At 35.4% G+C, this 14,274-nt stretch overlaps 1 protein-coding gene across 4 annotated transcripts in view; it reads left to right on the top strand.

The window, feature by feature from the left end:
• Positions 1-13,096, top strand: part of msps (msps cytoskeleton-associated protein 5) — a 52,601-nt gene extending 39,505 nt beyond the window's left edge. For 2 of the 4 annotated variants that reach the window (XM_074138480.1, XM_074138482.1), the window contains 11 exons: positions 6,900-7,043; positions 7,502-7,664; positions 8,270-8,398; positions 8,482-8,669; positions 9,145-9,310; positions 9,405-9,581; positions 10,500-10,670; positions 11,406-11,616; positions 11,694-11,875; positions 12,517-12,624; positions 12,739-12,801. In XM_074138480.1, coding sequence (XP_073994581.1) covers positions 6,900-7,043; positions 7,502-7,664; positions 8,270-8,398; positions 8,482-8,669; positions 9,145-9,310; positions 9,405-9,581; positions 10,500-10,670; positions 11,406-11,616; positions 11,694-11,875; positions 12,517-12,603 — 1,618 coding nt within the window. In that variant the 3' untranslated portion in view covers positions 12,604-12,624; positions 12,739-12,801. Of the gene's footprint in view, positions 1-6,899; positions 7,044-7,501; positions 7,665-8,269; positions 8,399-8,481; positions 8,670-9,144; positions 9,311-9,404; positions 9,582-10,499; positions 10,671-11,405; positions 11,617-11,693; positions 11,876-12,516 lie in introns of all 4 variants that reach the window. The other 2 variants (XM_074138479.1, XM_074138481.1) reach the window with 1 other exon arrangement.
• The last annotated feature ends 1,178 nt before the right edge of the window (positions 13,097-14,274 follow it).

Raw genomic sequence — 14,274 nt, forward strand, 5'->3', positions numbered from 1 at the left:
TGAAATTGGGACCTTTATCACTCCCACAGTAAACCACAGATTATTCGTATGAAATTTTGTGCTCTTACACACTCGGTTTTACTGAGTAGAATGTTATAGTTTTCTTGAGTACAGATCGATTAGTTGAGAAGATATTGAGATTTGAAATTTTTTTGGGTCATGGATTTGCAGTGAAATTGGGCCCTTATAACTCCCTTAGTAAACAACAGATTATTCGTATGAAATTTTGTGCTCTTACACACTCGGTTTTACTGAGTAGTATGTTATAGTTTTCTTGAGTACAGATCGATTAGTTGAGAAGATATTGAGATTTGAAATTTTTTCGGGTCATGCATTTGCTGTGAAATAGGGCCCTTATAATTCCCACAGTAAACAACAGATTATTCGTATGAAATTTTGTGCTCTTACTCACTCGGTTTTACTGAGTAGTATGCTATAGTTTTCTTGAGTACATATCCAATAGTTCAGAAGATATTGAGAGATGAAATTTTTTTGGGTCATGGTTTTGCAGTGAAATGAAGCCCTTATAACTCCCACAGTAAACAACAGATTATTCGCATGAAATATTGTACTCTTACACACTCTATTTTACTGAGTAGTATGCTATAGTTTTCTTGAGTACAGATCCATTAGTTGAGAAGATATTGAGAGTTGAATTTTTTTTGGGTCATGTTTTTGCTGTGAAATGGAGCCATCATAATTCCTACTGTAAACAACAGATTATTCGCATGAATTTTGGTACTCTTACACACTCTATTTTACTGAGTAGTATGCTATAGTTTTCTTGAGTACAGATCTATTGGTTGAAAAGATATTGAGAATTGAAATTTGTTTGGGTCATGGTTTCGCGGAGAAATTGGGACTTTTATAACTCCCACAGTAAACCACAGATTATTCGTATGAAATTTTGTGCTCTTACACACTCGGTTTTACTGAGTAGTATGTTATAGTTTTTTTGAGTACAGATCGATTAGTTGAGAAGATATTGAGATTTGAAATTTTTTTGGGTCATGGATTTGCAGTGAAATTGGGCCCTTATAACTCCCTTAGTAAACAACAGATTATTCGCATGAAATTTTATGCTCTTACACACTCTATTTTATTGAGTAGTATGCTATAGTTTTCTTGAGTACAGAACCATTAGTTCAGAAGATATTGAGAGTTGAAATTTGTTTGGGTCATGGTTTTGCTGTGAAATAGGGCCCTTATAATTCCCACAGTAAACAACAGATTATTCGCATGAAATTTTGTGCTCTTACACACTCGGTTTTACTGAGTAGTATGCTATAGTTTTCTTGAGTACAGATCCATTAGTTGAGAAGATATTGAGAGTTGAAATTTTTTTGGGTCATGTTTTTGCTGTGAAATGGAGCCCTCATAATTCCTACTGTAAACAACAGATTATTCGCATGAATTTTTGTACTCTTACACACTTTATTTTACTGAATAGTATGCTATAGTTTTCTTGAGTACAGATCTATTGGTTGAAATGATATTGAGAATTGAAATTTGTTTGGGTCATGGTTTCGCGGTGAAATTGAGACCTTTATAACTCCCACAGTAAACCACAGATTATTCGTATGAAATTTTGTGCTCTTACACACTCGGTTTTACTGAGTAGTATGTTATAGTTTTCTTGAGTACAGATCGATTAGTTGAGAAGATATTGAGATTTGAAATTTTTTCGGGTCATGGATTTGCAGTGAAATTGGGCCCTTATAACTCCCTTAGTAAACAACAGATTATTCGCATGAAATTTTATGCTCTTACACACTCTATTTTACTGAGTAGTATGCTATAGTTTTCTTGAGTACAGAACCATTAGTTCAGAAGATATTGAGAGTTGAAATTTGTTTGGGTCATGGTTTTGCTGTGAAATAGGGCCCTTATAATTCCCACAGTAAACAATAGATTATTCGTATGAAATTTTGTGCTCTTACTCACTCTGTTTTACTGAGTAGTATGCTATAGTTTTCTTGAGTACATATCCAATAGTTCAGAAGATATTGAGAGATGAAATTTTTTTGGGTCATGGTTTTGCAGTGAAATGAAGCCCTTATAACTCCCACAGTAATCAACAGATTATTCGCATGAATTTTTGTACTCTTACACACTCTATTTTATTGTCTAGTATGCTATAGTTTTCTTGAGTTTAGATCTATTAGTTGAAAAGATATTGAGAGTTGAAATTTGTTTGGGTCATGGTTTTGCGGAGAAATTGGGACCTTTATAACTCCCACAGTAAACCACTGATTATTCGTATGAAATTTTGTGCTCTTACACACTCGGTTTTACTGAGTAGTATGCTATAGTTTTCTTGAGTACAGAACCATTAGTTCAGAAGATATTAAGAGTTGAAATTTTTTTTGGTCAGGGTGTTGCTGTGAAATAGGGCCCTTATAATTCCCACAGTAAACAACAGATTATTCGCATGAAATATTGTACTCTTACACACTCTATTTTACTGAGTAGTATGCTAGAGTTTTCTTGAGTACAGATCCATTAGTTGAGAAGATATTGAGAGTTGAAATTTTTTTGGGTCATGTTTTTGCTGTGAAATGGAGCCCTCATAATTCCTACTGTAAACAACAGATTATTCGCATGAATTTTTGTACTCTTACACACTTTATTTTACTGAGTAGTATGCTATAGTTTTCTTGAGTACAGATCTATTGGTTGAAATGATATTGAGAATTGAAATTTGTTTGGGTCATGGTTTCGCGGTGAAATTGAGACCTTTATAACTCCCACAGTAAACCACAGATTATTCGTATGAAATTTTGTGCTCTTACACACTCGGTTTTACTGAGTAGTATGTTATAGTTTTCTTGAGTACAGATCGATTAGTTGAGAAGATATTGAGATTTGAAATTTTTTCGGGTCATGCATTTGCAGTGAAATTGGGCCCTTATAACTCCCTTAGTAAACAACAGATTATTCGCATGAAATTTTATGCTCTTACACACTCTATTTTACTGAGTAGTATGCTATAGTTTTCTTGAGTACAGAACCATTAGTTCAGAAGATATTGAGAGTTGAAATTTGTTTGGGTCATGGTTTTGCTGTGAAATAGGGCCCTTATAATTCCCACAGTAAACAATAGATTATTCGTATGAAATTTTGTGCTCTTACTCACTCTGTTTTACTGAGTAGTATGCTATAGTTTTCTTGAGTACATATCCAATAGTTCAGAAGATATTGAGAGATGAAATTTTTTTGGGTCATGGTTTTGCAGTGAAATGAAGCCCTTATAACTCCCACAGTAATCAATAGATTATTCGCATGAATTTTTGTACTCTTACACACTCTATTTTATTGTCTAGTATGCTATAGTTTTCTTGAGTTTAGATCTATTAGTTGAAAAGATATTGAGAGTTGAAATTTGTTTGGGTCATGTTTTTGCTGTGAAATGGAGCCATCATAATTCCTACTGTAAACAACAGATTATTCGCATGAATTTTGGTACTCTTACACACTCTATTTTACTGAGTAGTATGCTATAGTTTTCTTGAGTACAGATCTATTGGTTGAAAAGATATTGAGAATTGAAATTTGTTTGGGTCATGGTTTCGCGGAGAAATTGGGACTTTTATAACTCCCACAGTAAACCACAGATTATTCGTATGAAATTTTGTGCTCTTACACACTCGGTTTTACTGAGTAGTATGTTATAGTTTTCTTGAGTACAGATCGATTAGTTGAGAAGATATTGAGATTTGAAATTTTTTTGGGTCATGGATTTGCAGTGAAATTGGGCCCTTATAACTCCCTTAGTAAACAACAGATTATTCGCATGAAATTTTATGCTCTTACACACTCTATTTTATTGAGTAGTATGCTATAGTTTTCTTGAGTACAGAACCATTAGTTCAGAAGATATTGAGAGTTGAAATTTGTTTGGGTCATGGTTTTGCTGTGAAATAGGGCCCTTATAATTCCCACAGTAAACAACAGATTATTCGTATGAAATTTTGTGCTCTTACTCACTCTGTTTTACTGAGTAGTATGCTGTAGTTTTCTTGAGTACATATCCAATAGTTCAGAAGATATTGAGAGATGAAATTTTTTTCGGTCATGGTTTTGCTGTGAAATGAAGCCCTTATAACTCCCACAGTAATCAACAGATTATTCGCATGAAATTTTATGCTCTTCCACACTCTATTTTACTGGGTAGTATGCTATAGTTTTCTTGAGTACAGAACCATTAGTTCGGAAGATATTGAGAGTTGAAATTTGTTTGGGTCATGGTTTTGCTGTGAAATAGGGCCCTTATAATTCCCACAGTAAACAACAGATTATTCGTATGAAATTTTGTGCTCTTACTCAGTCTGTTTTACTGAGTAGTATGCTATAGTTTTCTTGAATACAGATCCATTAGTTCAGAAGATATTGAGAGTTGATATTTTTTTGGGTCATGGTTTTGCTGTGAAATGGAGCCCTTATAACTCCTACAGTAATCAACAGATTATTCGCATTTATTTTTGTACTCTTACACACTCTATTTTGCTGTCTAGTATGCTATAGTTTTCTTGAGTATAGATCTATTAGTTGAAAAGATATTGAGAGTTGAAATTTGTTTGTGTCATGGTTTTGCGGAAAAATTGGGACCTTTATAACTCCCACAGTAAACCACGGATTATTCGTATGAAATTTTGTGCTCTTACATACTCGGTTTTACTGAGTAGTGTGATATAGTTTTCTTGAGTACAGATCCATTAGTTGAGAAGATATTGAGAGTTGAAATTTTTTTGGGTCATGGTTTTGCAGTGGAATTGGGCCCTTATAACTCCCTTAGTAAACAACAGATTATTCGTATGAAATTTTGTGCTCTTACACACTCGGTTTTACTGAGTAGTATGCTATAGTTTTCTTGAGTACAGATCCATTAGTTGAGAAGATATTGAGAGTTGAATTTTTTTTGGGTCATGGTATTGATGTGAAATGGGGCCCTTATAATTCTCACAGTAAACAACAGACTATTCGCTTGAAATTTTATGGTCTTATACACTCCATTTTACTGAGTAGTACGCTACAGTTTTCTGAGTACAGATCCATTAGTTGTGAACATATTGAGAGCTGAAATTTTTTTGGTCATGGGTATGCTGCGAAATGGGGCCCTTAAATTCCCACAAATTGCGTGAGGTAGTTGTAGGTCAAGGAACATCAATTAGTAAAGCTGCTAAAAAACACCCAGTCGCCCGAGTTACCCTACTGTACAATGTGAAAGGTAAATCTACAGTCAGCAGACGAATGGAGCTAAGTACAGTACTCTCCTCTGCGATAGAGGATTTTTTTAGTTTTGTGGATCACGTCCGTTGCCAGAGCTGTTGAATGCCAAAGATATCTACTGATGAATGTGTGGCAACTTATTAATAAACTAGATTTTCCGAACCCTTACAATAATAACCTACCAGGAAAATCTTGGTATAAAGCATTCCGGAACCGTCATCCTATCATTGCAAGAAGGATAAGCGAACTGTTTCTTGAGCTAAAGTAACCAATACTAGTTTTAACGTTTTGTATAATGATGTTTCTCGATAATTGAATGACGCAGATGCCCTAGAAGGTTTGAACGAAATTAAAGCTCTCCGGTAAGATAGTTGTATAAGTGTTGATCCTCAATAACTGCATGAAAAAGCGTAATGTTGAAAAATATTACATTATTTACCTAGGTAGGCCAATTTAAAAACCGAATGTTATTAATTATGAATAAGACTGATTTTTTTGTTATAAATCTAAGTGGAACAGTGATTTAGGTATTTTGAATTTTTTAGGTCGTTGTCAAACACTGGTCCCACCCCATGTCAAACACTGGTACCACCGAAAATTCGATATGTCATTCACCGGGTCATTGAAATACTTTTAAAAAAGTAATAATTTTTGGTTGACATAAAAATAGAATTTACTGAATACATAATACAATCTAATGGAGCGGCACAATTGTAGCAACCAACACCTGGAGCCAAAATAACGGAAGATATTCTAAACGAAACTCGAATTTTTTCTTAAGCTCTAAATTACCGGTCGCTTCACCCTATTTGTTTTGTGTGAGTGCTTTTTTAAACTAATTTTTCGAAGAAAATAAGCATACGCTTAAAAAAACCCTTTAGTCTGTTGTTTATTTTGAACTTCTCTGTCATCAACCTGTTTATTTCAAACATTATTCTGAACAAAATTATTATTTAACAGTTCTGAGATATGAGTATATTTATACCGATTTAAATCTTTTAAATCTTTAGATCATTTAAAACGAGTCCTCTTTTTTTTTGTGATGGTGCGGATTTCAGCCTTGTCAAATTCGATGGTAGGTGGGGGTAGAATGGTGCTGATGGGTATGGCTTACAGCTTCGTTGAACTCGATGATTACCCGGTCAGATTTGGAGGTGTTTGGATCTGGCACAATTTAGGTGCGCCAGAACCGCCAATTTCCCTCTACTACCATGCCCTTTATTTTGGTCTGATGTAAAATACAAATATATATATACATTTTATGTGTTCACCCACCCCATCATTTCAACAGCTACAAGCTTTTGCGAGATTCGTATCTTTTATCAAAGGGGAACAATCCTTCGCGAAATACACACCGGATTCTTTCAAGGGTGTAGTACCCAGGCCTCAAAACTAGCATGATTAAGTGAGAATATTGAAACTAAAACTTTGATACTTTTTAGAAATTTTTTTCGGATTTCCGCTAGAAAGCTCTGGATTGTCTGAACTTTTTTTGTGCGAGCAGTTACCTGTAAAACCTATAAAAGAATCAGCTAATAGGTGGAAGTTATTGTGTGGTATCTGTCATGTCTCACACCTTGTCATAGGTATCCTGGAAGTTTGGGTTTCCAAACAAGAATGCCTTAAGGAAATAAAAATAACCTATAGAACTTTGCATTCATATTTTGCAGGACTAATAATGCAAACACCAACAACGGACCGTTCACGTTGGATCAAGATTTCATCAACGAAATTGAAGGTGAACTGTATCGCCGAATTGACATGCCGGAGATCAAGGAAGTAGATATTCAATTTCTGGAACAACCAGTTGTTAAGTAAGTTGAATGTGATTTTACTGATTTTTCTTAACGTACGGACATAAGATGGTTTTATCTTGCAGTAGTCTTATACTTCTTTAATGCTAAGGTCAGGCTGAATGAATTTTGTGAATTAAGAGATGAACTATGGCAGAACGACTTTTTCTTAAATACATACAAATTCGTATAATTTCATATAATAATTTGGCATTAGCTCTGAGGTAACAATCTTTTATTTGAAAAATTTAATATTGATTTTAATGATATAATCGCATTGACATTTTATGATTTTTCAGTATCCCTCTCTTAAGGAAAGGAATTATATTACTGTTTTTCTAGTATCACTGTTGAATCATTATAATTGCAATTCACATTTTCATAGTTTAATTAAAGTAGCGCATCTCGATTTAGGACAATTTCTTATTTAGAACTGTTATAATTGCAAAATAAAAGAAGGAAAGAGTCCCATGTTGCAGGCCTTCGTTCCGCCCGGCCCAGATGCCGAGTGTGACTCCGACGCCAACAGACTACAAGCAGAAGAACGCAGTCATGTGGGAGATCACTCAGATTGCAAGCAGAGACTTGGAAAAGGCTTACACTTCCACAGCTCAAATATATACGGTCCTGAATTCTGAAAAGGTAAAGTAACAAAAACCTCTCACAAAGGTGATCTCTGAGACCGGTCCTGCAGAGAACCTAGTTCACAGCAAGTTCCGGGCCATGTAGTACACGCGCAGTGTTTAGTGGAAAGTAGATGACTGCCGCACTCCTAGGCAGGTTATTTGAAAACTTGCAGATGTGAAGGATAGCCAAACGCTAGCTTTCTGCCTGAGTATCAAGAAGTTTTAACATTTCCTTTTTTACCTTTATCCTCCGGACTAATGCTTAGGATTATCACAATTAACGGATCCTTCAGGACTAACTGGTTAAAATTGTCTTGGGCAGAAACTTGGATCCAGCTGAAGGGATCCATTTAATTTGAAACTAAGATAAATGTATCAGTTGTTACACAATCTGCTCAGACCTAACGAACTATTTACTTTCCTTTAGTAATTGGAGGCGACCTTCCTACCGTTTTACTATACACAAGAATCCCGCCTTACGTTGAAGATCCGTTGCACAAAGTTTCTTGTGACCTCAGTGAGAGCTAAATTTTTAGCTCATCTCTCCCAAACGATGGTTTTCTATGTTTGACTTTACAGCTATAATGAGTTCCTTATGGTGAAATTAGTTTACTGTTGCAGAGAACACATCTTGTGGGTTTCGTTGACTTTCTAATCAAGCAGATGGTTCGCCAGCTGGAAATCCTGCACCAGAGTTCTTTACCGGATGTGGTTACATACTACAAGAGCAATTTTTGCTTACTGTTGGGCGTAAGTCTAGAGCTTTGATTTGATAGTTTCGTTTTAGGTAGTGACTAGTCAGGTGTCAGTATTCTTAATAATTTATCCTACAGGTGGCCAACGATCAAGAACTTTGCGCTGAAATCACGGAAAACTCATTGTATGAACTGCTAGACCGAATGCTGACCCTGCTTGCTGAAAGCCAGCTGGAAGGTCTGGACAGACGAGAAATGTTCGTGCGCTCCATCAATACGCTAGTGTTCCGCTACTTAGAAAAAGCTGATAAATCCAGCGTACTATGGTAATATACCTCTTCTTTTGTTAAGGAATATCAGTTTCACTGGTTCCTAAATAATCAGACCTTATCTTACGAGAAGAAAGTGTTTCTTAGTCTATTAAAGAACAGCACCTTCTCTCATAAGAAAAAATATTGCAATCACGCATCTTTCTATTTTGAATTTTTACATGATACGCTTTAGGATTCTCTGATTTCGTATAAGTGATTTTTAGAAATTGGTTTGTGTGTGATATCATATCTCAAAAAGTAAAAACATTACGTTCGTTGGAGGCTCTTAGTGTGAAGTGGTGGAGATAGGCTTCCCTGTAAAGTGACGTTTTATTATTTTATATTGTACCGTTCTAACTTATTTATAATATTACTTAGAATCTAATTTATTACCGCAATTTCGAATTTGATGAATACTGAATGACCGGAAGTGTGACTTGGCCGAACTTTATTTTTACTCATTTGTAGTAACAGTTTTTTTTCTTTGTAGCTCACTTCTTAATTTACTGTATCGTTCAGTAAATTACACCGAAGCGCCAGGGATGTACAAAGATTTAGTGGCGAAATGTTTATGGAAATTGAATCGTTCTCAGACCAAATGGGACTCAAAATTAGACTATGTCCGAGTCCTTACTCGAGTCAATATATTCTTCAGGGTAAGTATGCTGCACTGTTCGGTGAATTTTCATAAATTTTATTATACAGGCACTTTAGTTTCATTAATGCATAATTTGTTTGTTGAATTGTAAGGATTATCCTTCTGCTTGGTGGAGGACTCAGGCGAACGACGTTCCCTTCAGAACTGTCAAAACAATTCTCCACTCCATGGTCAAGGTTAGAGGCATGCGAGTGCAAGAGGTCGCCAGCGGCATGTCAGAAATTAGCGAAGATAGCGAATTGTATATATACATTAAAAAGTTAGTTAGGGTAAGTGCTTTATGTTCAAATTTTAGCCGGAAATATTGATTTGAAGCGCCTGTTATGAGCTCATCAAGACTCAGCACATCCGACACATTCGTTTTGCTTCAAATTAAAATGTAATAGAATGAAAATCACAACTTTTTCTTACATTGTACCCAGAGACGTATCCACAAACTTCGAAAAAAACCCTCATAATTACTCCAATCATCAGATGTGAGGTGAACATTCCCTATGATGGTCTGTGAACAAGAAGGTGGACTGTGAAAAGGTAGCAATATATAATAGCAGTAGCATCGGCTTTCTTTAGGAGAAATTAAAAAAATAAGTCGGGAATAGAAAGTTCGAAGTATAAAATAAAGCCTATTTTTTCAGTCGGAACATAACATCTAACTACCAATTAGGTGTGGAAGTTTGAAGTGTATGTTTTATGGTTTGGATTGAGAGGAATAATTCTGAAGAGGACCCTAGAGTTATTTTACCCTATAGGATTGACTAGGATCGCTTGAGGATCAATAAATTATCGACTCTCTCGGGATAATATCCCTCCATACCTGTAAATGATAAGTAACTGCTGCTATGACCATTTGAAGTTCACAAAGCTGCCTTTTTCTGATTTTTCTCTTTAGGATATTGTACCTTCATAATTTCAGGTAATAATGTCTGCTATGATCATATGCACTTCACAAAACTCCTTTTTTTGATTCTTCTCTTTCTGTTAGCATTTGGTTTCATATTTTTGATTTATATCGTTCATTTATTTGATTCCAAATGTCCTTACGATTAGTTAACAGACTTGTATAGCAGTAACTCGATGAATATGAGCAGTATCTAAAGTACTCCGAATTAGAGAAATCGTTGCCTTGCGGATTTGAGGTGGTACTATGTGCTCAATTTTTTTTACAGACCTAACGGTTTTTTTTTCAGCATTTAGAAAGCAGCAGTACCACAGGCGATGCACATAAAGAGAAAGATGGTTCGCACGACCAGCCGGCTGTTGAAGCCAGCTTGATGCCACTGCCTAAACTGACTAAAGAAACACGTGATCAACTCGCTGAGATATTCTCATTGATTGGCGATACTATTGAAACATCAGAAGTAAGTTTGATATGCGTTTTTTTTAGCCTTACATTATTTCAAATTAGATTAATAGACAATGACAGCGCTATTAGATAGAAACCCAATATTGTCCGTTTCGCAAAGTACGCAAGAAAGCTTGAACTTGCCTATCAACAGGATGTATTGTTGAGATGCGTATTTCGACCATGGCAAGTGCTTGACTCTGATGAGGTTTCTGCTCATTCTAGTGCAACCGTTCTCCAATGCTCGTCAGCAAATTTTTGGCATTAGTTAGCATCTATCAAGCCTAGTCTTTGGATGAGAATCTTGTTCGGTAAACTGGCTCTTTTTGGAGCCTCAAATCCATCCTCTTCTGCTAAAAGGGCTACTCTGCTTACTTCTCCCAGCTTTATTTTCTAAACTTCCACACTGGCAAATAGCTCTTAAAGCTTATTCTTTCTGATTTCCCAATCTTCTTTGTTAATCCGAAACATTCTTCAGATTTAGTTAGCAGGTATGAGGTTACCTGAGAGCCAGAATCTCCCTTATTTTCGAAGCTGCAAGAGCCTAGGGAGACATTCTCCCTAGGTGGTGTACTTCTTCCATCTCGTCTTCTCATGATAATTTGTAACGACCACCTGAGTAGGTAGGGTACCAAAGTAGTTCTTTGCACTAAAGGTCATCCGCATAGCTCACAGTCTGAACAGATTCCGGCGATGAATTGCCGAATTTTGTCGTCCACAACTAGATAATTTTTTCTTTTTTCAAATCTAGGGTTTGAAAAAGTTGTTTGCCTTTAAAAAATGTCATCCTGGAGCAGACATTACACCATTTCTGTCGAGAACTACGCCTATGTTCCAACAGTATATAGAGAAAGGTTTGGCTGCGTTGGATCAAGAAGAGCAGGTACCTCTGCCGGCTGGCAAGGAGATCACTAATCAGATTTTTGCGGCTCTCGGTTACAGAGTTTCAGCAGAAGCCAGAGGTTAGTCTTCTTAGTTTAAATTTGGAAAGTAAAGAGATGTTCGTTTTAAACCTGTTTAAATTTTAATCTCAATACAGTAGATCGTGACCTAACTGGTGAGGAAGGAGGTCAAGAAGAAGGATCCAGCAAATATTTCCACAAAGAAGCAGAACGCTTGTGGACGAGACTGCAGTCCTTAAAGGAACAGGCTGGTCTGTCGGTGGATGCACGTTCGCTGAACGAACTGTGTGTGGAAAAGAGTAGAAAAGTTGATCCACTGGTAAGGGATTCGTGTGATGTTTTACTTTTAGTCTGGTGACGCTGAGAATTTCCTTGCATAATTCAAAGAAAGTCACAAGAATGGACCGAATAAAAGATCGTGGTTACAAAGGTCATGAATTTGGCTTCGTGGTTACAAACTAGCGAAAATTACGTAGACTGCTGTTTCTTAATAGGCCCTCACAAGGCTCTTGTCAAAGTTAATCCAACACGACCTAGTTTTGTCATAGCTGTAGATCCGCCACAAAACGGTTCGGAATGGACCGAATAAAAGATCGTGGTTACAAAGGTCATGAATTTGGCTTCGTGGTTACAAACTAGCGAAAATTACGTAGACTGCAGTTTCTTAATAGGCCCTCACAAGGCTCTTGTCAAAGTTAATCCAACACGACCTAGTTTTGTCATAGCTCTAGATCCGCCACAAAACGGTTTCATAAAAGGTTTGATTGAGCTTTGCCGTTGGTCCTACGCCAGCCTAGAATTCAATTCACTCATTAAGTTATCGATGGCCTTGACTGTCATCTTACTATATACCAAACTTCTGCAATGGAAATTTCAAATATAATTTACTTCTCAAGTACCTACAAAACAGTTATTATTTAATTAGTTATTATGCTAAACGTTAGATTTTTTTTTTTTTAGGAAGTAGCAGAGAGTGAACCGATCTGTGATCCAAGTTTACAGTCAATTCGAGAACGGCTACAGAAACTGAGCGCAACTAACGAATGAGTTTCGCTGAGACCTGATTCGGTAAATTCTTACATTTGATAGAACGAACCAGTAATAATTTTACCGATCCTTGTGTAAGACCAGTGTTTAAGCAAATCTGTAGCATACTTCAACATAAATTTTCTGTTTCCACAGATATAATATTAAATTGAATTATTGAAGATTTAGTTGAAGAATAAAAACAATAGTGGAACGAATTATTGAAGATTTAATTTGGAAGAAAAAAAAGTTTGGGGGAAACAATTGTTTTAATGAATTCCTACGCCAATAGAGGCATTTTTTTTTTTATACATATATATAATTTTATACTGTAAATAGAGAAATGTAAATTTTATTTAATTATCTAATGTAGTCAATTCCTTTACAAAAAGATGAATTCGCTTTTAAGCTTGATTGTAAAAATTGACCTTCTAATAAGTAACATTTGTAAGAAATAATCTCGCTCACCTATCTTACCTTCTTAAATGAAATAAAATGTATTTTGCCTAAATTATTATTTGTTTGGGTTCTTTCATGTACTGCATGTAAAGTTATATATAGTTTGTACAACTGGTTGTACTGACCTTACTAAAAGCAGGAGGTGGTACATTTCATTTAGGAAAAAATAGGTTTTGTATTCTCAACGGTTTTGTATTCTTAACTTGTATGCCTGAAGAAAATTGAAACTTCGGATTTGTAAAAACGGTTTCATATTATTTCCTGATAATACTCTTTATTACCGAAAACATTTTTTCTTCATAGTTAATATAAACCATCGTTTCTTTTCCAGAACGGTTCATTTTATAATTTTTTACGACTGTCTCCCCCTAAACTATTTTTACTGCAATGGGGGAACAAATATTAATTATTAATCGAAAAACGTAAAATTTCTTTGAATTGAAGTTCGTAATGTGATTATTCTGTTATTATATAATAACTCTGTAAATACCTAGATGTTTCAGTCATGAGATATGCTTGTCCGCTAGAAGTAAGGAAAAGGTGCAAAGTACAGAATATTTTATAGTACTATTATAAAATATGTAAGTTATTACTTTACATACTTATTTTCATGTTTATCACACGATTTCGGATGTTAATGGTTCCACGGCATATGGATTCGATGCACATTAATTGAATATTTTAAGAAATTAGAGTATTTCTTGAAAAAATATTGAGGTGGTGAAAGATTTTGAAAATTATTAAACAATTATTTAAAAATTGACATTCTTTTCAAGATAAGTGAACGGATTAGCTGAGTGGTTAGGGCCCTGCACTCCCAGTGGGGCTTGTGGATTGAAGTTCAACAGTCTGTGACAGATGGTGGTATCTGAAGCGAGCTTATACTATCCAGTACATTGAATTGAAAAATACTCACTATTTTGCCATAAGTCGTACCAATTTTCTCACCTGAATGTCTATGGCTTATTATTTGAAACAACTTTCCACACGATGCCAGAACGCCTCTTCAGTATAATCTATTGATCAGCAATACAATAATATTAAAGAACATCTAGAGAATAACTGGAGTTACAAACTTGGAAAAATTACAATAACTGGTATAGTAGTGCGACTAATGTTGGCGAGCTAAGTTGTATAATAAACCACCACTTTTAAACATTTTTTCAGGAAAAACAAAATGGGTGCAGGAGTGTTGCTGGTGACGTAAATTGTAATCTTTTGAGTTTACTCACC

Source organism: Rhodnius prolixus, unplaced genomic scaffold, assembly GCF_049639745.1.
Source record: "Rhodnius prolixus isolate KJV_2025 unplaced genomic scaffold, Rpr scaffold_11, whole genome shotgun sequence".
NCBI classification, from domain to species: domain Eukaryota; kingdom Metazoa; phylum Arthropoda; class Insecta; order Hemiptera; family Reduviidae; genus Rhodnius; species Rhodnius prolixus.